Source organism: Bos grunniens, chromosome 12, assembly GCF_055505025.1.
Source record: "Bos grunniens cultivar Pamir isolate PY7600 chromosome 12, Bosgru_T2T1.0, whole genome shotgun sequence".
In the NCBI taxonomy this organism is placed as follows: domain Eukaryota; kingdom Metazoa; phylum Chordata; class Mammalia; order Artiodactyla; family Bovidae; genus Bos; species Bos grunniens.
In genome coordinates, this window is record NC_141176.1 from 22,646,698 (window position 1) to 22,670,414 (window position 23,717).

General features: G+C 43.7%; 1 protein-coding gene across 10 annotated transcripts in view; it reads left to right on the plus strand.

Moving 5' to 3' along the window:
* LOC147361519 (uncharacterized) overlaps nt 1-10,274 on the plus strand; it is a 296,232-nt gene extending 285,958 nt beyond the window's left edge. For all 10 annotated transcript variants that reach the window (XR_015138032.1, XR_015138031.1, XR_015138036.1 and 7 more), the window contains one exon: nt 9,837-10,274. Coding sequence is in view for 1 of the 10 variants with exons in the window: in XM_086329267.1 (XP_086185393.1) it covers nt 9,837-9,924 (88 nt within the window). In the remaining 9 variants the exon portion in view is untranslated. The remainder of the gene's footprint in view (nt 1-9,836) is intronic.
* The last annotated feature ends 13,443 nt before the right edge of the window (nt 10,275-23,717 follow it).

Sequence of the window (23,717 nt, forward strand, 5' to 3'; positions counted from 1 at the left end):
TAGGTCTGAACACTTTTTCTCTTTTCTTCAAATCATGGCATAAGTTGTAGTAAGTTTCCTGTTTCCTCAGAAACTCCTTTCCTATTCAAGTACTAGTTGTACTGAAAGTTTCAATAACTCCTTTTTTTTTAACTTTGTTATTTTTCTTATTGAAGTATAATTACCTTACAATGTTGTGTTAGTTTCTGCTGCACAAGGAAGTGAATCAGCTATATGTATACATATATCCCCTCCCTCTTGAATCACTCCCACCCAAGTAGGTCGTCACAGAGCACTGAGCTGGGCTTCTTATGTGATACAGCAGTTTCCCTCCAGCTATCTATTTTACACATGGTAGTGTATTTATGTCGAACCTAAGCTCCCGATCCATCCCACCCTCCCCTTCCCACTCTGTCCATGCATCCATTATGTCTACGTCTCTATTCCCGCCCTGGAACTAGGTTCATCTGTAATGCCATCTCAGAGTCACCGATGAGATGAGTGTCTCACATATCAGCTGCCTGTCTCACCCTGACTTCTAGTAGGAGAGCCGTGTCTGGCAGATCACACTCTGAATTTACCAACATTTTCCCCTGCTCATGAAGCTGAGCTGACCTGCAGGTTAGGGGCACTTGACCTGAGAATGGAGACTCAAAGGAATCAAATTCTACCTGGCTTGCAGCCTATGAGGTAGCCTGGCACAAAAATCAATGTTCAAACAAGGTCAGAAAATGATTAACTAGGTCAAACAGAATTCTTCTCAGAGAGAATTGAATTGGAGATGTGGGCAAGTGTCCACTAGCTGGGAAGAAGGACCCCAGAAGGGAACTGCACAAGGAAGCTGGAATCCGATCATCATGGAGACTTGGTAAAGGAAGAACTCCAGAGAGAGATTGCTAAGATCCTGTTGTTGGTTGCCCAGTGGACAACCAGATTGTTAGATGGATAACCAGGTTTCTAGGTGGACAACCAGGTTGTTAGATAGATAACCTGGCTGCTAGGTGGACAACCGTGTTGGTAGATAGACAACCAGGTTGCTAGGTAGACAACCAGGCTGACAGGTGGACAATCAGGTTGCCAGGTAGACAACCAGGTTGCTAGGTGAACATCCAGGCTGATAGGTAGACAACCAGATTTCTAGGTAGGCAACCAATGTGCTAGGTGGATAACCAGGCTGCTAGATGGATAATCTGGTTGCTAGATGGATAACCAGATTGCCAAATGGACACCAGATTGCTAGAACTGCCTTGGACCCCAAGTTGCCCATGCTCTGCTTCCAATGCTATTGGAGGGCCAGATGCATCTTTGTCCTTTGCAGCCAACAAAGCTCAGTGAAGGCTCAGGATTCAGAATGCTTCCACTTGTCTCTCCTGAATTCCCTGTTTCTCCAGCAGCCTCGAGGAAACTTCTAGAGGGTATCCCTTAGCACAAAATAAGAGCGTGTCTCTTTTTCCCAACAAACAACACTGTGTGTGGTCTCGATTTACTCCCAACTTCACACATGACCTCATTGATCACAGGAGCCCATGTTCTCAATGTGGTGGAATACAGCAAGAAGTGTGGGGCCAAGGTGACAGTCACACAGCTTGCAGGCTGATCACAGTGGTCCATGTGCCTGGTCTGGCTTACATGTATTTGTATAAAATTTTAAAAAATTAATTTCTCACATTGAAGAAGGAGATTCCCCATAAAAATCTAGATTCCTAGATTTCCTGAAAAATTGTGAACAAAACCCCCAACAGCACTGGGCTTCTTTCCCTGAGTGTGGTCATTGGTCAATGCTGAGTAACGACCACCAGGCCTTCGGCTATATCCCCTGCTTCAGCTCCTCTCTGAAGTATCCAGATAACAGTATTTGATGCACACTTCCTGAGTTGTTTTGCAGATGTGAACCGCCCCCTGAAATGGAAAATATTAACTGCTTGATGATCATGAGCACATAGCCCCAGGCCTCCTGGAGCCTGTTGCCGTTCAGTCACTAAGTCATGTCTAACTCTCTGTGAGCCCATGGACTGCAGCGTGCTAGGCTTCCCTCTCCTTCCCTCTCTCCTGGAGTTTGCTCAGACATGTCCACTGAGTCGGTGATGCTATCTGATCATCTCATCCTCTGCCTCAGGATTGATATTAGCCCCTGTGACTTCACCATCAGCTCATCAGTGAACCGTGCACAAGCTGACCATACACCCTGCAAGCCTTCCTCACTTGCCCTTTAAAAATGCTTTGCTGAAACCACTTCAGGGAGTGCAGGGCTTCTTTAGGGCATTAGCTGCTTGTCTCCTTGCACGGCCTTGCCATAAACCTTTCTCAGCTCCAAACTCCGACGTTTCAGTTTTTTTTGGCCTCACTGTGCATCGAGACCACGAACTTTCGCTGGAAGCACTTTCTTTTAAAAAATGTCCCCATGGTAATGTTTTTGATGGAATATTATCCTTTGGCCTGTTTCATTTTTCTCAGGGCTGTTTGGAATATCTCATGTGAAATAAATGCTTCAGATTTACATGAGGAAATTTGATTTACAAAAAATAGTGTCATAGCCGTTAAATATTACTTGGTTTGTCTGTGTATAGTCACTGAGAATTATGACTTCTGTTTGCAAACCCATGTGCCTCAACCTGCAACAGCTGAGGTTATTTAAGATCTCAAAATGGACTTGGTTTGTGTTCTGCCTTACCTTGCTAGGAGTCTTGGTAATACGCCCATTTCTGTCTTCCTTAAGCTTCCAGATTAGAAATATCTGCTCTTGAGCAAATACTTAATTATTCACTAGGGCCAGTCCTTCTCATACAGCCCTGCCCTGCTCCTGATGGAGGCTAAGAAAATTCCCTTAGATTCACTCACATAAAATATCTCCTCTTCTTTCTCGTATGGCCTCTGGCTTCTTGCTTCCTGCTTTCTTGAAATCTGTAAGTTTTCAGGTGATTTTTGCTTCTCTGGCTTGATCTCTACCTGAATTCCCTTCTGGGTTCAGCCGGCTTTTCTTTCACTGGTGGCTGCCATCTTGCTTCTACTCCCAACCCTCATGTTTTCCCAGCCTTCTCTTGCTGGTCAGCTCCTCCTCCAGCACGGACTCCCTTCCCTATGGCAACTCTCACAGTGCAGGACTGGGTGTCTCTCTGTTTACAGTTTGCTGCAAGTCTTATTATAGTTATTTGATGGGGAAGGTTTCAATTACACCCCAGCTGGTTCATTCACTTTAATTTATACTCCCACTACCTGCTCTCTTCACTTATACTTCCTATACTTCTAACTATTAGTCACCTATGTGGAAGGAAGATATTGAAAATACCCTTCTGGGTTGACCTGATTGTGTGGTTCTCTTCAGATTACAACTACATATCTGAAAGGAAAGTGAAAATCTGAGGACAGTGGGCATTTGTAATATCGACAATATTGATGGTCTTTGGATCTGGAAGGATCTGGAGAGAATTTAATCTGAACTCTTTATTTTCTAGATGAGGCTTGGAGGAGAGATCTGATTTATTCAGGATCATTTTGCTAGCTAATGTCAGATACCTGTCTCCCTAGATAAGACCATTTTCATCCCAGAGTATTTATTGACAACATGGTTACTCCTGTATAGTCCTACCTACAAATAAACTATTTATGTGTGTGTGTGTGTGTGTGTGTATGTATACACTTGAAGAATGTTTCCCAAACCTGTCAGAATCATCTGGGATGCCTTTTTAAAAGCACAGTAATATAGGCTACTTTCAGACACCCTGAAACAGAATCTCTGAGGCTGGGCTCAGGAACTCAAGGTCTTTCCTGAGGATACTATTTTGTATAATTCTCTCACCCTCCCCCTCTCTTTTTTTCTTCCATCAAGTACTACATTTTCTAAGACTGGCTGATATCAGCATGAAGGGGACCCCAGGTAGGCTCACCACACTATGTTGTCAGGGTAGAAACCAGAAACCCAGGGCAGAGAGGTACACATGTAGCAGCTTGTATGTGGCCCTGAGCACGAGGTCCTGTATCTTTAAGCAGAGCTCTGCAAGCTTAGAGGCTGGCTTTGCTTGCTCATCTATGCGGAGGCGGCCACCATCCTGTGAGCAGTACCTGGGCTTGTGGGAGTTCTTTGGGGAAACTGCCCCGTGAGTCAGGCCTGCAGAGGGTTGTGGGGCAGAGTTCTCAGCATGCTCAGTGGTGATTCAGGGGCCCAGCTGAGACCTCGGCAGGAACCGAGCCTGCCCTGAGTAACCCATTCTCCCTGGTCCGGAACTGGCCCTGTCTGGCTGGTAGGGAGTGGTCCTGACTTAGCTAACCACATCATCACCAGCAGTGATCAATGCCCACAGGATCAGCCTCCTGGCATCAGCCGTGGCATGTGGGCACAAGGAGAACTGGGGAATAGTGGGTGCAAATGGTCTGAGGAGACTAGGTCTCCAATGAACAAGCATATTCACTATGGCATTAGGGCTAGAAAGACCACACATTCACTGGGTGTATCCACAGGAGTTACTCAGCAGCGTGATACATGGGGGGCTGGAGACGTAAATCCCTTCTTGTGTTTAGGGATTGAAAGTCCCCTCTGTGGTCAAGGATTTGGGGCAGTTTTATGTGAAAGTAGTGAAAGTGACCCAGTGGCTTCGGGGCTGCCTCCCAGCCCTGCCCTGGACCACAGATGCATCAGCCTACGGTAGTTCAGCAGCTCTTTAGTCTTGATCCTCAGAAGGTAAAATGTTGGCCTCCTTCTCCCTGCAGATGTTCAAGGTGGGCTCAAGAGCTTGTAACGATTCCTCTTCTCATTTCATGGTTCTGATGGCCCCCAAAGCCTTGCTGTCTTGCAGCCCAACCAGAGGTCAAAGAATAATGCAAGAAACCCCATTTCCCTCAGATTATCCTGGAATCACTTTCCCTTGGAGCTGGAAGAGGACCTAGGCCACCTCCCATCCCTGAATCACTGAGAACCCTGGAGTCCCAGAGCAAAGGGTAGATTCCAAGTGGAACAAAAAGGTCCCCTTGAGCAAATGCAGCCAGAACCATCACAGCTTTCCAGGGGCATGAGGAGATGCAGGGCATGTAATCTGTAAGTGTTTTTGTTTGTTTTAACCTGAAATCCTCCATACTTTCTTGTTGGAGAGCATGTCCTGGAAGAACAGCTTGCTAAGTTCTGGTCCATGTTGAAGGGGCATTGTGAGCATTTTGGTGGAACTGCAGTAGCCAGTAAGTGACATGACCTCTTGGCCATGCTCTCTGCTCCCCATCAGTTTCTCTACCACCCAGCACAGGTGGGACCAGTGGATGTGTAACCTTGAGTTGAGAGGAACCATGACCTGTGGTAGCCTGGTCACATATACAGAGACTGGGGTTATTGTAAGAAATGAGGAGTAATTCAGGAGAAGTTTTCTGTTAAGAAACCACAAAGGGATTTTTCTACCTGGATATTAGAGCTGGAGACAAGTTAACTCTTAGGACATTGACACTTAGAAGTCATGGACCTGGTGCTTTGCCATTGTAGGGACTTGGCCAGCTCTTGGATTTCTGCTTCTCTCTATACGTAAGCTTTATCTTTTTCTCCCCCTACTTTTGACCTAATGTAACCCCTCCATATTGTATCTTTGGGGCTTCCCTGGTGGCTCAGTGTTGAAGAATCCACCTGCCAAGCAGGAGTGTAAGTTCAATCCCTGGGTGGGGAAGATTCCCTGGAGAAGAAAATCACAACCACTCCAGTATTGTTGCCTTGCAAATCCCATGGACAGAGAAGACTGGTGGGCTACAGTCCATGGGGTCACAAAGAGTCAGACATGACTTAGCGACTGAACAACAACAACATTATTATCTTCTACTTAATCATGTTTCTACTTCCTCACAATTTGGCTTGCTCTTGACTTCAGCTGGCTCAAGGCTATTCATGGTCTTACCCACTGCATCTCAGCCCCTGTGGCAAACAGCCTGAGAATAGGCATTATTTTCCAATTCAACAACCTATGAGTGAGGATCTAATTTGCCCAGCAGATGCCTGTTTTGAGTGCAGATTTTTTTTTAAGAGAAACATTACTTTTTTAAAAAGATTATTTTTAATGTGGACTGTTTTAAAAATCTTTATTGAATTTTTTTTACAATATTGCTTTTGTTTTAAGTTTTGGCTTTTTGGCCTTCAGGAATGTGGGATTGTAGCTCCTCTGATCAGGGATTGAACCTGCACCCAATGTGTTGAAAGGCAAAGTCTTAACCACTGAGCCATCAAGGAAGTCCCCTGCAACTATCTCTTAATTTTGTGTCTCCCCCATCAAACTGTGTCTTATTCATCTTAGCATCCCCAGTGCCCAGCCCAGTGCTGGAACCAATGCCAAGTACTAAATTTGGGGGCAAAGCAAATTATCAGTTCAGTTCAGTCATTCAGTTGTGTCCAACTCTTTGTGACCCCATGGACTCCAGCACGCCAGGCTTCCCTATCCATCACCAATTCCCAGAGTTTGCTCAGACTCATGTCAATCGAGTCAGTAATGCCATCCAACCATCTCATCTTCTGTCATCCCCTTCTCCTCCTACCTTCAATCTTTCCCAGTAGCAGGGTCTTTTACAATGAGTCAGTTCTTCATAACAGGTGGCCAAAGTATTAGAGTTTCAGCTTCAGCATCAGTCTTTCCAATGAAAATTCAGGACTGATTTCCTTTAGGATGGACTGGTTGGATCTCCTTGCAGTCCAAGGGACTCTCAAGAGTCTTCTCCCCACAGTTCAGAAGCATCAATTCTTTGGCACTCAGCTTTCTTTATAGTCCAACTCTCACATCCATACATGACCACTGGAAAAACCATAGCTTTGATGAGTTGGACCTTTGTTGGCAAAGGAATGTCTCTGCTTTTGAATATGCTGTCTAGGTTGGTCATAGCATTTCTTCCAAGGAACAAGCACCTTTTAATTTCATGGCTGCAGTCACCATCTGCAGTGATTTTGGAGTCCCCCAAAATAAAGTCTGTCACTATTTCCACCATTTCCCCATCTATTTGCCATGAAGTGATGGGACCGGATGCCATGATCTTAGTTTTCTGAATGTTGAGTTTTAAACCAACTTTTTCACTCTCCTCTTTCACTTTCATAAGAGGCTCTTTAGTTCTTCTTCACTTTCTGCCATAAGGGTGGTGTCATCTGCGTATCTGAGGTTATTGATATTTCTCCTGGCCATCTATAATATATGAAGCAAATTATATACAAATGCAAAAATGGTGGAGAAAGGAAGAGGGAGGCTTGGAAACCTAAGCAGGCATGAAATATAAGATCCAGGGGTCATGGTGAAACATGAGCACTGCTGAATATCTCCATTAATGTTGATTTAGAATATGATGCATAGGATTCAATACAATTTCTTGTAGTGTTCTCAGCATTGGCTAAATCTTTATTTTACCTAGTCTGTTTCTACATTTTTTTAATCAAAGAAGAAGAAAGGAAAAGCAGAAGATGCTAGAGAAGATTGGAGTATGCAAGGTGAAAAGAAAGAACAGAAGGGATGTAAAATAATAGTTGGATTCTTTAGTTTGGGAATCAAAAAATCAGGCTAAGGATTGATTTTTTCAATGCAGCCTCAGAATCCAAGGCAACAGATGTGTGGACTCTCCTTTTATTCCAATGTCACAATTAAAATCAGAAAGAAAAATGGGGAAGCAAAAATTGTTGGCAGGTTGATTGCCAAGCAACTGATCGAATTGCAAGGGTCCAAGTCAATTCACTCTTCTTAACAACAAAATAATTGGACTGTGTCTGAACTATGTGAAATTATCTCCATTTTAAAGATACTAAATGGATTTGATTATTCAATAATCAGTGCACTGCTCAGCATTAGCAAGTTATAGCAGCCAAAATAGCTGATTTGACTCCAAAAATGTCAACTTGGCAGCACCCTGTAAACACTCTTAGGCTTTGTAGGAGAATGGGCTCCCGAGCCAGAACTTGAGCTACCACTTTACCCAGAGAGACAGTGGGTATGAAAGTCACTTGGCTTCCTCTGGGAAAATGGGAAGTTGCTTGCTCTTACCCCCCTCACTGGACTGTAGAAGACTCATCCAGTCATTCAAAAATATGCTTCAGTGCAGTTCTGACATCAACCATCCAAGGTTACCACAGACTCCATAGGGAGAGGACACTGTCCTCCTAAGACTCCTTTCCCTTCCAATACCAGCTCCATGTTCCAGGGTCCCCAGGCCACTTCTGAACAACTGGCTACTGATTTTGGGGTTCTCATGACCCTCTCAGATTTGATAATTTAGTAGAACAACTCACAGACCTCAGGAAAGCTCTCTCCTTATACATTTACTGAGTATGAAAATCTGGACCAGCCATAAGACACCTATAGGGTAAGACCTGGGAGGATCCCAAATGCTGAGCTCCTGAGTCTTCTCCATGTCTTCTCTGTATTGAATCAGGATGTATCCTGGTACATTGATACATTCACCAACCATTTGGGCCTCAGAGTCCATAGTTTTTATTGGGATTTCATTATGTAGCCACAATTGACCGTATCATCAGCCAGTTGTCTGAATTCTATCTTCAGCCTCCCTCCTCTCCTCGGAAGTCAGGAATTTGGGTTGATATCATGTGGCTCAAAGCTCCAACCTCAAGTTACATGGTTGACATTTCTGGCATGGCCAGCGTCCCCCTTGAGGTCACCTAGTGGCCCACCATGAGTCACCCCAGCAGCACCAACTCAGGTGTGGTCCCTCACTATCTTCTGGTGAGACAGGAGACTCCCAAACTTCTGTGACTGCTGCCACTGCCCGCAGAGAGAAGAATAAAGTTTGGGTGGTATTTCTGCTTCGTAACCTGTGTCCCAGTGTCTTGCCCTTTCACCTCCATCCTTTCGCTTCTCCTACCATACTCCCCTCAGCTCTCACATGGGGTACCCAGAGCTGCAACATGGGGAAGTATCTCTGTCCTCCTTTCTTGATCACTTCTTTTTGATTCAAATGATCTATGTCTCAGGAAAAATGGCAGTGGAATGTTCATTCCATTAATAGTCCCCCACATAAATTGTTCTTTGGTGTATTTCCCAAGATCTGTGTTGGGCTGCTTGGTCTGTGCTTACCTTCATTATCACCGTCACCACCACCACCATCATCATCAATTACCCTCCACCATCTACTTCTTGAAAGTCACCCAAGACAAGTGCCCTACAAGTACTGATAGGAAGCAGCCTTCTGTGTTTTCACCCAGAGAGGAAACCATGCTTTGGGAAGTGAAGTAGAAAACAGACCAGTAGGCATAGCAGGCAACATGCCTGAACCCCGTGGCGCTGGGAGGTTGAAGGAGGAGAGAGCAGGCAGGAAGGATGTGAAACATCGGTCTTCCTGCAGACAGTTGGTGAGGCCAGGCCAGCTGTCCACCAGAACAGGCCAGAACATGGTCTCCTGGGGGACAGGTCTGCTGGGGCAGTCAAAGCCAATTGTTTGAAAACGGAATTATAGAGGAAGTATGACAACGAGAGGGATGACGCTGGCCCCTGCCCTCTTGTCTTCCCAGACACAGGAAAATCATGGAGCCAGGACACGGGCTGCTCTGTAGCTTGCCAATCTCACAGGGCAGGTGGTCGCATGGGACATGCACAGCTCCTGTATTCTCTGGTGTTGGGTTGATCATCACAGAGACAGAGGGAGACCCCTTGTTCTCTTAGCTTCCAGGTCTGGGATAACATGGTACTTTGGGGCCAGTAGACTTGGGTTTGATTACTATCTCTGGCTCTCCTGATAGCTAGCTGTGTTATGGTGGGTGTGTGTGGCCTGGCTTACACTGAGCCTTGTTTACCATGTGTCAGGCTGTCTTCCTCCTATTGTGTAGCGAGGGTTAGATGAGATGATAGACAGGGAAGCTGTATGATACCCAGCACATTTAGCCTGTCCCTTCCTCTCTCTCTTGTCCGTAGGTCCCTGGTGCCACCATCCTCTGCACAGCATCCTGTACCTGTAGATTCTGCAGAAGCTCCTGCTTCATTTCCTGCTGGAATGGAATGATTCAGGATCCCCCACTGTCCACCAGAGTCAGCCCCTGAGGGGGAGCAGTACTGAAGAAGAGCTTCTCATGTTCCCCTTGACTCACCCCTATGGACTTTGCTGGACTAAAAGAAGGTTGGCATTCATGCACTGTAATTTCATTGACACCAAAAAAAGCCTTTCCTTCACTCCCCTCATTTCCCCCAAACCCCAAGAAAACAAAAACAAACCCTCCCCTTTGTGTTAACCTGCTGATATACAACTCTTGGGGTTTTGTTCTTTTAAATCATCTAAATGCAAATTTTCTTAGAAGTCATGATATTTAGAGCCTGAAATTTGTCTGTCTGAACAAATAAAAGAGTCTCAATCTCCCCTCTGAGGTCCCTGTGTGAGGGAGGGCCTTATATAATTGCTGAGGAGAAAAAGCAGCCCAGACTCTACTTAACCTACTTCTACAGTTTTGTTTTGAGCCCTTTTCGAGAGAGAGTGCAAGACCAGTTTCTCATCAAACCCACAAAACTCATATTCTCAGACTTGGAGTTTTTTCTGTCCCCACCCCTACCTCACCCCACTTCCTCCCCACCTCTGTACTCCACCGTGGCAGGAAGGAAAGATGGGACCTTTGCTGAGGGCTCAGGAGTGTGGTCTCAGAACCAGGGGGCCTGCCTTTCCATCTAAGCGCTGACCCTCTCCAGCCATGTGACCTTGGACAAGACACATAATCTGTCTGGGCCTCAGTTTCCTCATTTATATATTTTGGGAACAAAAATAGTTCTTATTTCATAGGATTCGTTAAAGGTTTAAGAATTAGTACATACAAAACGCTTAGAACTGTACTCAGAACCTAGAAAGCATCATCCATGTAGTCAGATAACAGAGAGGAAAGCCCTGGTGTTGGCATCAAGCCACCAGGGTCTGTACCCTGGTGCTGCTGCTTATGACTGTGACCTTCAGCTAGAAACCCAAACCTCTCTGTCTCAGTTTGCTCCTTTGTAAAAGCAGAATGTGTGCTAAGTCGCTACAGTTGTGTCTGACTCTGTGCAACTCTATGGCTTGTAGCCCACCAGACTCCTCCGTCCATGGGATTTTCCAGGCAAGAATACTGGAGTAGCTTGCCATTTCCTTCTCCAGGGGATCTTTCCAACCCAGTAGACGAACCTGTGTCTCTTATGCCTCCTGCATTGGCAGGCAGGTTCTTTACCACTAGCGCCATCTAGGAAGCCTGTAAAGGAGGATAATAGTAACCATATCAGGGGATTGTTGAGAAGTTTAAATGAGTTAATATTACAAAGCTTTTCAATCAAACACACCAGGCACCAGTGAGCACTCAGTGTAATTATTATTTTACTCTATAGCATGTTGACATTGTACAAGGTGGTCACCTGTCAAAGAGGCAATGGGGTGATGTGATACCTGTGATATTGTTTCATAATGAGATAATATGAAATGTGGTCCAGAAAATAGCCACTTCTATTTATCACTTCACACACAAATAGTTGTTTTCAAAAGCTATTAATACAGTTTCAGTCACTAGCTCCTGATCTAAGACCTCTCCCTAGAGATTCCTCCAACTTGAGTCCCATACCCCCGACTTCTCCACCCATGCGAAGTCCTTTTTACCCAGCTCACTGCCTCCCGCCTCCTGCCTGAGTCTGTGTGTTAGCCATAATTGCTTCACAAAGTTATATGACTCAAAAAACAGAACAGCATATTGAATGGGAAATTAAAAAAACACATAAGTTGGTTTCATCACATCTTGCAAGGGTCCTGGAGTTTTCCACATGATTTGATTCCAGCTCAAAAATTGCATTAGGGCTTTGGTAAAGGCTGCTAAAATTTGCCTGTCTTGTTGTTTGGAGGAGTGGTTTTCTGATGATCTCAGAGTCATGAGTTGTCTGTTAGCTCCTCCCCTAATAGTGCTACTAAAAGTGCACAAGGATCATGAGTCTTGGGAATTGGTTTATCCAGTGGCCACAGGGCATCACACAGATTTTGGAGAACTGGGGTATCTAGAGGAGGGAGGGTCTGGATGTTCCTGCTGGCATTCTCAGTGTAGCACTGGATGGTGTAGATGGGCTCCTTCAAAACTACAGAGCTGCAGAGAGAGAAGCAGACCAGTCATATGTCGTTGAGAAAGGATTGGATGGATATGGTGAGAGGCTATGGGCTTCCCAGGTGAAATTAAAAGATGTAGAAGTAAAGACCCCGTGCTGTAAGCAAAGGAGAGAAATAGGGAGAAGAAGGTAGGTTGCAGTATCACTCAGAGCTGGAGCTTTGCCATGCAGACCCAATGTCCAGAAATGCAAGGCAACTGCAGATGCTGGTGAAATGATAGTTTCAAGGAACAAGCCTGAAAACAGGCTCAGGAAGCTAACAATACTCCTTCTGTCTCCTTGTTTACCCCAAGGAAGCTCAAGGGAAAGAAATTACCATGGAAGAAATTATGCCTGTCTTGTAATCATTATTATTTAACAGATGAGATCCCCTTTCCATTTAAGCTCCAATTCATGATTATGAAAAACAATGTATTTAACTTCAGATGTCACCTTGTCCTTGTCTTGGTGTTATGCATAAGTTCAAATTTTTGGGAACTCCAGAATTTTTAGGTGACCACCTAGCCCCCACCATACCAATCAGGCATTCCCCCAGGGACCTGGGTGGGGGAGGGGCAGCATGGTATTTTATCAAAGGGAGGAGGGGACATTTACCCAGACCTGCTGAGGGGTGGTCACCCAGGTCTCCATAGACATGACAGAAGAAAGGCCAGGAAGTCCCTTAAGAAGCAAGCATTGTAACTTGTGGTGGAGAATATGACCCCACTTACCATCAACCTCCGCCCCCCTCAAAAAAAAATTAAGAGTAGGCAAGAGAAAGAGATTTTTTTTAGCCGTATCCCATGGTACTGGGGACCTCAGTTTCCTAACCAGAGATCAAATCCATGCCTCCTGCATTGGGAGCATAGATTCTTAACCATTGGACCTCCAGGGAAGTCCTCAAGAGATTATTTTTTTAAAGAAATAGGTTGGGCTGTGGTCTAATAGGAGTCAATTGATTGGATGAAAAATTAAGAACATAGCGAATGAGGTTGTGGTGCTACAACCTCACTGGATTTAATCTTCACCGAACCTTCACTGAATTGCAAAAATCATTTTTTCTGGCTGTTGGTGGTGGTGGCAACGCAAGTGGTAATTGTTCTCTTGCCCTGGTTTGGGGCACCCCTTCAGTATAACTGATGGAAGAAGAGCTCCAGCCTGGTGGTGACACTGCCATTTCTTGGGAGGCCAAGATGCTCCAAGAACTTGCCCTCTGATTCACCTCGAGAATGTTCTGGAAAGGCCTCTCCTATTTGTCTGCTACGAGATAGAAGCTCCTTGAGATGGTTTGTCCATTTATGAACCACAGAAACATGCATGTAGCTCAAGTGTCACCCTCACTTTGAACAGAAATGAATTAGAACTCATACAAATATATTGTGAAAAATAAAAATGGTATGTGGACAGTACATTATGGCTCATAAGGTAATTCCTCTCGTTACCATATTTAATCATCTCAAAAATTCTTTGTAGTCAGTTGGTATTCTGAGTTAAAAACAACTCCTTAGCTTGATAAGTTATTTAGCTTGAAAATATAATTTTTTATCATATTAATTTGATTGAACTTTTCTTTTGCTTTCCTCAGTATTTCTGAGACATTTTCATTTCACTCTCCTCCTCCTAAAACCTTCAATAGATTTCTAGAATTAAATAAAATCTCTCATACAATGCCTGCCATGCTTAGATTCAAATCATTCTTCCAACTGTATTTCCTCATCTCATGTCCTTTGAAGTACAATTCTGTGCTCTCTCTCTTCTTCCTCTTCCAGTCCCATTCTTGTCTTCCTCTTCTCCTGGCTTCTCTGCTTTTAACAAGGCTTGATTCTAAACTCTGACCACTTGTTAAAGGCTTTGCTTAGACACCACCTTCTTAAAAAGATCATTCTTGCCATCATATTCACATTTGGCTGTGATCCCTTCCATCTCAAGGTTCCCAACATAAGTAAAATCCTTGTTTCAAAAACTATGTCAGAATGGTGTCGAAAGTATTTAGTGAAATATCTTAGTAGGTTATAACTTCTTGAAAGCTGTGGCATTCTTCTTTTTAGTTCAAAACCTAGATCAAGTATTAGTTCCACCGTAAAATTCTTTTCTACAGGCACTTCATCATTCCCTTCTGTCTCCACCACATCCTTTTTAAACGTTAGTAACATCTTATGGAAAAACTCAGAGCTTACTTTTTGGCCAATCTAATACTCCAAGCAGATGTGCTTATCACATTATATCGAAATGGCTGGTTTTGATGTTTATCTTCCCTAATAAGTTGTAAGCAATGCAGAAGAGCAGCCACAGCGCCTGGGTCTAAATCCCCAATCTGGTATTTAACAGCAGTGTGACTCTGGGCAAGTCACTTAACCTCTCTGTGCTTTGGTTTTCTTATCTCTAAAATAAAGATAACAATAGTACCTACCTCACAGAGTTGCAAGGATTAAATGAATTAGCCCAGTTAAATGCTGATCAGGAGAGAGTAAGCAACTTAATGTACTTTATTGTTCTTTGTATTATTATTGACAAGGACAATGCTTAAATAGGCATAGGGCAGGTGTTTGTTGAATAAAAAAGTGACTACATGAGGGAAAGTGTATACAATGGTTCTTTCTCACAGATTCTAAAGTCATAGACTGCCTCACAGCAATTAATATGAGGCTTAAAATAGGTGATCAATAAATACTTGGGAGCATGCTTTATAATATTAATCCAGTAGCTGGCAGGTTGAGAAAGAAAGGAACTAAATTACACAATGCATTAGGCTCATATAAAATACATGGTCACACAGGATTTTACATTAAGGTTGTGAAATACATTGCCCTTTTGTTTTAAAGCTCCCAGCTGGGAAGATTATTTAATTTGCATGGTTGGTATTAACCAACTTTGGGCTTCCCTGGTGGCTCAGTGGTAAAGAATCCACCTGCCAATGCAGGAGGTGTGGATTAGATCCCTAGTCGGGAAGATCCCCTGGAGAAGGAAATGGCAACCCACTCCAATGTTCTTGCCTGGGAAATCCCACGGACAGAGGAGCCTGATGGGCTACAGTGCTTTGGTTTGCAAAAAAAGTTGGATATGAGTTAGGGACTAAACAACAACAACAACAAGCTCTCTCATAACATGGGGGAAATTCACAAGGTAGATATCAGCTTGGATCATGGGGGCAGCCAGAAACATGCAACAGGAGCTGAAGATGGACACTGAGATTCTGTGGTCCCTATGGGGTGGGTGCAGACTCCAGATTTGCCACTGCAGACAAGTGTAGGGAATCTTATTACTGATCTGGTCCATCTGTCCTCAGCAACCTGGAGGAAGTCTCCTGCCACACTGAGGATTTGGTAGAAAGACTGAATCAATGAATCCTTTCTTTTTTTTTTTTTTTTTTGAGGATTTCAAGAAAGCAGATTAGGGAAAAAAGCTCTTTCGGCCAATTAATCAGGCAGGTATGGGGCTATTTCACAGTCCAGCAAACACGCATGCGCAGGTCAATGACCACGCTGCAAAAAACCAGGGGACCTGTTTTTTCAGGTAGAAATGCTTACACTGGTTGCTTCCCCTCCCTCCCGGGTTTGTCACTCAACTTTCCTAATTCTGCACTGGAGGGTTTTTTTTTTTTTTTCCCCACCCTCCTCTCGGCTTTTTAAAGTAACATCGGTGGAGCAGCTAATGAGGCGGTGGAAACCAAGCTGGTCGGTTCTAGGTTGCTAATGACTCCATTCCCGGGAGCCTAATCAAAGATTTGTACATTTAATTGCTGTCAAGTCAGCTCCAACCACCTGCCATTTCTGCAGCACCTGAGCTCGTGGCTCGGTAGCCCCTGATTCTAAATGAATCCATTACCATTTCTAGAGGCCAGAAAGCCAGGCTGCCGGGCAACCCTGAAGGAAGTTTATCTGGGATGGCAGGGACTACAGACACTTCGGAGAGGTGTCACTGACCTAACTGGGTCCACAGTGGAGGAAATGGTGATTTACTAGAATCAATTTCTCCTGCTTCTAGCAGTGAGGGAAAGGGTGGGTGTGGTGAGGATGGGGATGTTGAGATGCTTTTATCCTTAAGGATGACTTAATTTTCATCCCCAACACAACATCCAGATTGTGTCCTGGATCAATATTCTCTTGGGATGCTTTTCAATTAAAATAACAACTGTTTTATTCTCTTTCCCAAATTCATGTTGTCATTCTGCTCTGGGCTTTTGTGGTGATTTGAGGAAAAAGAAAGCAGTTTACTCTGGACCTGAGTTTAACCTAATGATGAAACAGGTTACCTTATGGGGATAGAAATTAGTTAGAAAAGAAAATTTTGTTTAGCCATTGTTCTAATTGCAATAAGAATTCTTTAAACTCATGGCCTACATACACTCTGACTTTCACCAAGAACTTGATTGGCTGCGCCTACCAGTAGGCAGTGAGAAGGAGCCACTGAGCCTGAGAACTTATGTATGAAAAGAAGGGCTTATTTTCTTTACCTTCCCATCACAGGCAGACATATCATGTACAAAGGAAGAAGACATAACAGGCCGACCAGGGTTGGACAGGTACAGTGTTTTGACCTATAGACAAATAGTCCCTCCCATCTGAGAATTCCCTCAGTTGGAATATGGCTAATTGCATTTGAGATTTATTGTCACTTTGGGAGAACAACCATTCTAGCCTGTTTAGGGCTGAGGGCTTTCCCAGTGTTAAAACTTAGAATTCTACACAAAGCGGGACATGGTTCGTCCCCTCTCCCTTAAGCAGAATCTGCAGTAAGAAAGGCAAATTGTTCATTCAGATTTACAAATAAAATGAAGGTAAATACTGTCAGGCTGTAAGCGCTTTTTCCATACCCTTGCCAAAAAAAGAGGGAACTAAGGTATTTAGGTTGGTAAATATTCACTCATGAGCCCTAGCTTGTCTTCAACAAATACTTGCTCTGGGCAACTTTAGAACTGGACACACTTCTCATTATTGACTGAGAGGAAGGAGGTTTTCTTTTTTATTTCTTCAGGAAAGAAATTTGGTAAACTTGACCTGATTAAAAAAATAATAATAAATTAGGAGACCAAAATACCTCCATCATTTCACTGCAGCCTAGAGCTTCTCCTTGATCTTGACTTGAATTTCTAGCTTAGCCTTTGATGGGCAGCCAGTTGATGCGGTAAATATATTGTCATGACTAGCTCTGCCTTAAGGCTCTCTGTTAACTGTTATTTCCCATATTTATTTGTTTTCCTCCACTTTATACTCTTGTCACCACACTCCAGACAAATGCACACTTGTTTTGATTTCCTCCTTACTGCTTAGTCTACTTATATCAGGGGACCCTGGAAAGTGTGCAAGATAACCTGACCAGAAAGCTAAATTAATTCCAAGAGCAAACACCATAGAATCCGCCGATCAGATGGGAAAATATTCATTGTTATTCACTTACCACCCCAAATCTTTCCCCAGAGTGCTTGAAATCACAGACAGGAGGTACCTTTGCTCTTGATTCCTTTGAAATTTGAAGATAGAACCAAAAAAATAATTGCTATCAATCTGACAGGACTGAGGAGGGCAAATATGTATATATGCATGTGTATATACTTTCATGGAAAGATTAAATTGGCAGCCTTCTTGATGGAAAATTCCATGCCCTTTGGGTTGAGAATCTTGCAGGAGCAAACATAGCCTGAATACAGGACTCCTGGTTCTGTTACCTTCTGCTTATCTTGCAAGGCTATCTTGGAATATCCAGGAATATCTTTTCTCCAGGAATACCCTTCCTTCCCTGGCTAGAGCCTCTTCCACCCTGGGCTGCTCTGATCACCCCTTCCTCCATGGGGCAGTTATTTTGCATCTCTGCTTTAGCCCTTATTACATAGACTTAGGGTCATTTGTGTATGTGCTTGTCTCCCAGTTTGGCTGCAAACCTGTTGAGGTCAGGATCCAGCAGATATTCCTAGTGGGTGCCTTGTGATGGCCCCACCAGTGGGTGCTCAGTAAATGTTTGTTGATCAATTGCCTGGCTTTTATACTTGAAACAGTTTTGGTGATGCTAGGCACAGCACTTGGCTGATCATTTCTGCAGAATTTAGCAGTGTAAATAGGATTGGGGCCAAGTCAAGAGATTCTTAGCATTCTGCCCTTGTAACCTACAATCTGGGCCCCAATATCCTTAAAGGTTAAATTGGCCACGGCTTGAGAGATGGGATTAAAAACTAAGGTTGAGAAGCTTTATTTTCTTTATTTCACTTACAGTTAGTGCACTTGCTTTTCATTCCTGATGGTCCCATAAAGCCTCTGTGTGTCCGTTGCTCAGTCGTGTCTGATTCTTTGCGACCCCATGGCCTGTAGCCCGCCAGGCTCCTCTGTCCATGGGATTCTCCAGGCAAAAGTACTAGAGTGGGTGGCCATTTCCTTCTCCACCCATAAAGCCTAGAGCTATGGAAATTAAAATGATCAGGAAGCCTGTCGTTCTCACCACTTTCTTTCTCCCTCCCTCTTTTGCAAACAAGTGGGAAGGCTGCCTTCTGCTTTGCTATGAGAGAGACAGACAGATTCTGTCCTAGAGAAGCATTTATTATCACCCTGCAAGTCCTGCCAGGAATAATAATCAAGATGGTACCCTGTGCCCTGGGACAGAGAGGTCTCTGTTCAGCTCAGCCTAACTCTAATGTTTGCGCTTCTACATTCATCTCACCCAAGTATTACGGCACATGGTGGAAGAAATGGAGAATATTCTTCCCTGGAAACCTTGACCAAATTGCAAGTATATCTCACTTTACCCAAGAAATATGGTGCCAAAGAGCTACACTGAAAGTCACCTTTTTTTTAAAGAAATCCAGTGCTTGTTGAAAATGCATGAGAAAAAGCTTGCATTTAGTGGAGGTGTTTATGAATACTTCCGGAGTTACATCTCTGCTAATGGAATACCGATTCATAATTTCTCTTCTGTGAAAATCCTCATTTTTCACATGAGTTTGCTCCAAGTGGGATGTGTAGGAACGGTTGAAGGTTGGTGCTGTGTGATTATTAACAATGATTAATAGGTCAGCATCCTTTAAGGTTCTTGGGCTTTTGGGCTCGAGTTTCCCCTCTGTTCTGCTGCCTCTCCAGGGTCCTGTCCCCCAGCTCACCCTGATAACAAGGGAAAAAAACAAAAAAGAAGAGGCGAGAGCCTTTTCTCCATTTCCCTCTGAAAGCGTGGGCTTGTTGGCAGAGAGTAAGGGGAACAGTTGAGAGTGAAAAAAGAGAAATGGGAGAAAACATCACCCCCAGAATGTAGGGAAGCACCAGGGTGGAATTAAGCCCCCTGAACCTGAGGAGGGGATCCAGTGCAACTTGGAACAGAGAACACACTTCCCTAGCCCCATCCCATTCCTGGGTTCCCACTACATCACTAACCCCACGGTCAATGTTTCTGGGCCTCCATTTCCCACATGGGCACTGGGTGGAACCCTGGAAGGGCTTCAATCAAGAGCATGGTATGAGTGTGCCATATGTTTGGTATGACTATTGCAGAACCTCACGGGATTTGCTTGTTCAATTAGGCGAAGTGCCAGAAAGAGAGGAGAGAATCTAGTCAGGAGATTTAGCTTATCAGCTGCCACTGCAAGAATTTTCCCTGCTACAAATTTCCTAACATTCTGACCCTTCTGAAAATTTCCAAATCTGTTCGTAAGCCAACCCAAACCATGATATGGTCTATATCACTTGTGCAGTATAGACAGCAGCCGGATCTATGTTACCAGGAGGGTATATGGAAGCTGTGATGTATTTCCTGTTCTTTCCTGTGGGAGAGTCTAGTGCTTCCAGATATAGAAACAGAACTCCCGAGACCCAAATTCCTCTGTAGGTGCCCAACTGCCCTGCGCCTCCACTAGGTCACCCTTGGGAAGTTTGTAGTAATAAATCTCTAAAACATCCTTGGGAGATTTGTAAAGACTCCTGGACACCTGGCTGACAAAGGAAAGGCCAGAAAGTTCACCTCAAAACTGCAAATATCCAAGTGTTTTCAAACATGTAATCAAAATACCAGAATGCCATCCTGAATACCAAAATGCCATAATACCATCATGCCTACATAATTGTAAATTAGATGCTTGGTTTCATGGAGCCGTAGGTCAGTATTTTAGACAAAATCCTGACATTTGCTTTATGTCTCTTTTTTGGAAATTCACCCTCATCTTTAACTATACAGTGAGAAAAAAGCTTTGATCTGTCTCCACCAGTTTTGCTTTTTATTTTGATGATGGACTCACCTCAAAGATGTAAGAGCTTGAGTAGCATTTAAACCTCCATCATCACCACCGCCAACCCACCAGGCAACAAACAAATAAGCATGAAGTCAGAAGCTCTATGGCCCAGCTCTACCATTCACTGTCCTGCTGGGATCTGGCTCAGTCATATCCCCCCAGCCCTAGCTTATTCATCTGTACAACTGGAATGATGACCCCTGTCTCAGAAACTTAGAAGATTCAGTAAGATGCTGGGTTGGAAGCTCTTGGAAGTTGCATGTATATTGCCTCATCTTTTTGCCCATAGGTTGTCCAGGCACCTGCCCTTTGTCCTACAGGAGGACCAATGAAGGACGTGCACCCACACATACCAAGCTTGGCTCTTACCCTGGCCACCCCTTTGCCATCCCAAGCTATACTATCAACACTCCTAGGATCAACAAGTTTGAAATGCTGTTCCCACATGCACCCTCTGTGGTCTCTCAGAACAGCAATCAGTATGCTTTGCTGGGTCAATGCCGTCCAATCCTGACTTCATGTAGATATCAATTTATCATTCTCAATGGAACACATCTACCTGAACACTGGGATTAAGAGGAGAGTAATCTCACCTAGTCGCTTTCTTCTTTTTACAAAAAAACCTCATTTAAAATGATCTTTGGTCAAGTTTATTGAGTGTAATTTACATATACCAAAATTTACTCTTTTTAGTGTAAAGATCTATGAGTTTTTGGCAGACACATTTCTTGAATGACCACCATGATCGATCAATATGCAACAGTTCTATCACCTCCCGAAATGCCTTGTTCACCCTTTGATTGTCAATTTCTTCCCGCTTTCCAGCCCTGGCAACTATTGATTGGTTTTCTGTCCCTATAGTTTTGCCTTTTCCAGTACACGCATACTAAGTCGCTTCAGTCGTGTCCAACTCTTTGCAACCCTATGGACTGTAGCCCACCAGACTCCTCAGTCCATGGGATTCTCCAGGCAAGAATACTGGAGTAGGTTGCCATGCTCTCCTCCAGAGAATCTTCCTGACCCAGGGATCGAAGCTGTGTCTCTTATGTCTCCTGCAGTGGCAGGTAGGTTCTTTACCACTGGCACCACCTGGACCTTTTCCAGAGTGTCATGTAAATGCAGTCATTAATTATGTAGTTTGGGGGGATATGGCTTATTTCACTGAGCATGGTGCATTTGAGATTCATCATGTTGTTACACGTATCAGTAGCTTGTTCCTTTTTAAGGCTTCATAGTAAGCAGTCCAGGACATGGTGTACTTCAATTTCTGTATCCATTCACCAGTTGAAGGACATTGAAATGTTTCTACTTCTTGGTGATTATAAATAAAGCTACAAACACTTGTGAGGTATTTTGTAGGTACCATTTGGCTTTAAGAAATGTATTTGAGTTGAGTTCCAGATGAACATTCTGGGACTAAAAGACATGGGGGCCCCTTGGGGAGAGGTGAGACTATATTCCCTTCATTGGTCAGTCAGGCTCAGACCTGTAAGCTAAACATGGGTTAGTTGGAGCTGGAGGCTGTTATTGTGTCAAATAGACATGTGTCAAATAGAAATTAAAATTAACTCTATTTTCCTGAGCCCCTAGGGACAAGTACAAGTATATGGTGGCAACTATGAGTTTAGGGTGCCTAAGGTTATATAGGAGGTAAAAGAATATGTCCATGGTGCTGGCAATTCCCAGGATAGGTCATCTATGTGTACTGGATGAATTATTTTTCGAATCATGGGTAACACCTCTTTAATAGATAAAGAAGAATGTAGGGCCTGAGAGTAGGCGATTTATTAACAAACTTCTTAGGGTCATTCAGGTTGAATAAACTTTCTTTGCCTAAATTAGGGGACTTGTCTATTTCATAATGATAGACCAGATTGGTAGAGATAATCCTAACTTCCTCCAGTTTGAGAAAGAAACAGCTCTAACACATGAAGAGGGGGGTGATCTCACACCTGGGCTTGTTAGGGAGAATGTTACACCAAACAAAATAAAATTTTCTATTTCTATGTGAATTTCACTTTTTTCCTAATCACGACAAAAAATGTGATTTGTTCATGAGGTCAGGAAGCATTGGTGGAACTTCCTCAGGTAGATCAAGGGCACAGGGTTTCAGGCAAAGTAACGACGTTCTTGAAAACGTGTTGGTGTGAATTATGATGGCGTGTTCAGGGAACTCCCCGGAAGTGGCTCCTTAGGGCTGGGACTTGCAGTGGGAAGAGTGACAGGCTGAGCATGAGACACAAGGGTGGGGGTGGGGGAAGGGCGTGAAGCTGCAGCCTCAGATATCACAGGGCTTTAGTGTAGGGCTTACAGAGTGAAGTCTTGCTTCCATTTGGGTGGTGAGCCGTACAGGTTGAGATTAGAGACAGTGATTCATTACTAGTTATTGCAATAATTCAAGAAAGAAGTGATACAATCTGGGGGACAGAGAGAAGGTACCAGACTCAAGAGGCTATTTTATCAAGACAAACCCATTTGGGTTTGGTTACCAACCAAGGGGAAATGGAGAGACGTGTGGGGCCTGGTTTCTAAGTGGCTGATCAGTGGTTCTATTAGTTAGAATTGGAGACATAAAAGAAGGAGCTAGTTTGAAGAGGAAGAAAGACAAGACTGGCTTTAGATCGGCCATGGAAATGACTAGGAACCTACTCTGGCTTGATATAAGGAAGATCTTCCTAACCTTTTGATGTGTACAGAAACGAGTTCCCCATCACTAGGAGTATTCAAGTAGAGGCCTGCACAACCCTCTGTCAAGGTTGTAAAGAAGGTGATTCCTGCATTGGGCTAGAAGCCAGGGTAAACAACCTTTCAAAGATCCTCCAGCTTTAAGAGTCTATGATACTATAGGAGTAGGAAAGAAAGGCTGTTTATTTCAGACACTGTGATATCTTCTGACAGATTTGAAATTCCACTGTGATGTATACCATGAAGCAAAAACAAGCAGGAAAAAGAGAGTGATAAGTGCACGCTTTTTATATATGTATCAATAGCTGTACATTAACTTCATGCACATTTTTTATGGGAGGCTGTTTATATCCAGAACTTTAGTGGCTGTTTTAACAAGTCAACGTTCAGCATTTGACGTACTTGTCAATGTCGGGTGCTGTGATATAGCCAGTTCTATGTACTATATAGAATAGCCAGTGATATAGCCTGTGTTCAGAGGTGAACCATGGAGGAGATGAGAGAAGAAGGCTCTCAGTAAATATGTGGTTGTATATGTGTAAATAAAAAGAAAGGACCATGATTCCTAACTAAATGATTACTATTTTCCTTTTAGTGCAGTATCTGTTCTATTACCACCTAGCAGTCATTTATAAATCTTTTGCAAGGCACTGATGCTGAGGAGAGTTAAATATCAATCTAAGTATAACATCAGTATGTAAACAGATTGATGAATTGCTAGATTGCTAGGATATAAACCATATGGAACAGCAGGAACGCTCCGAGGAGCTGAGGATAATTTTAGCATTTCATAAAATCTGCGGATGAGACCAGTTGATTAAACTTGCCCATGC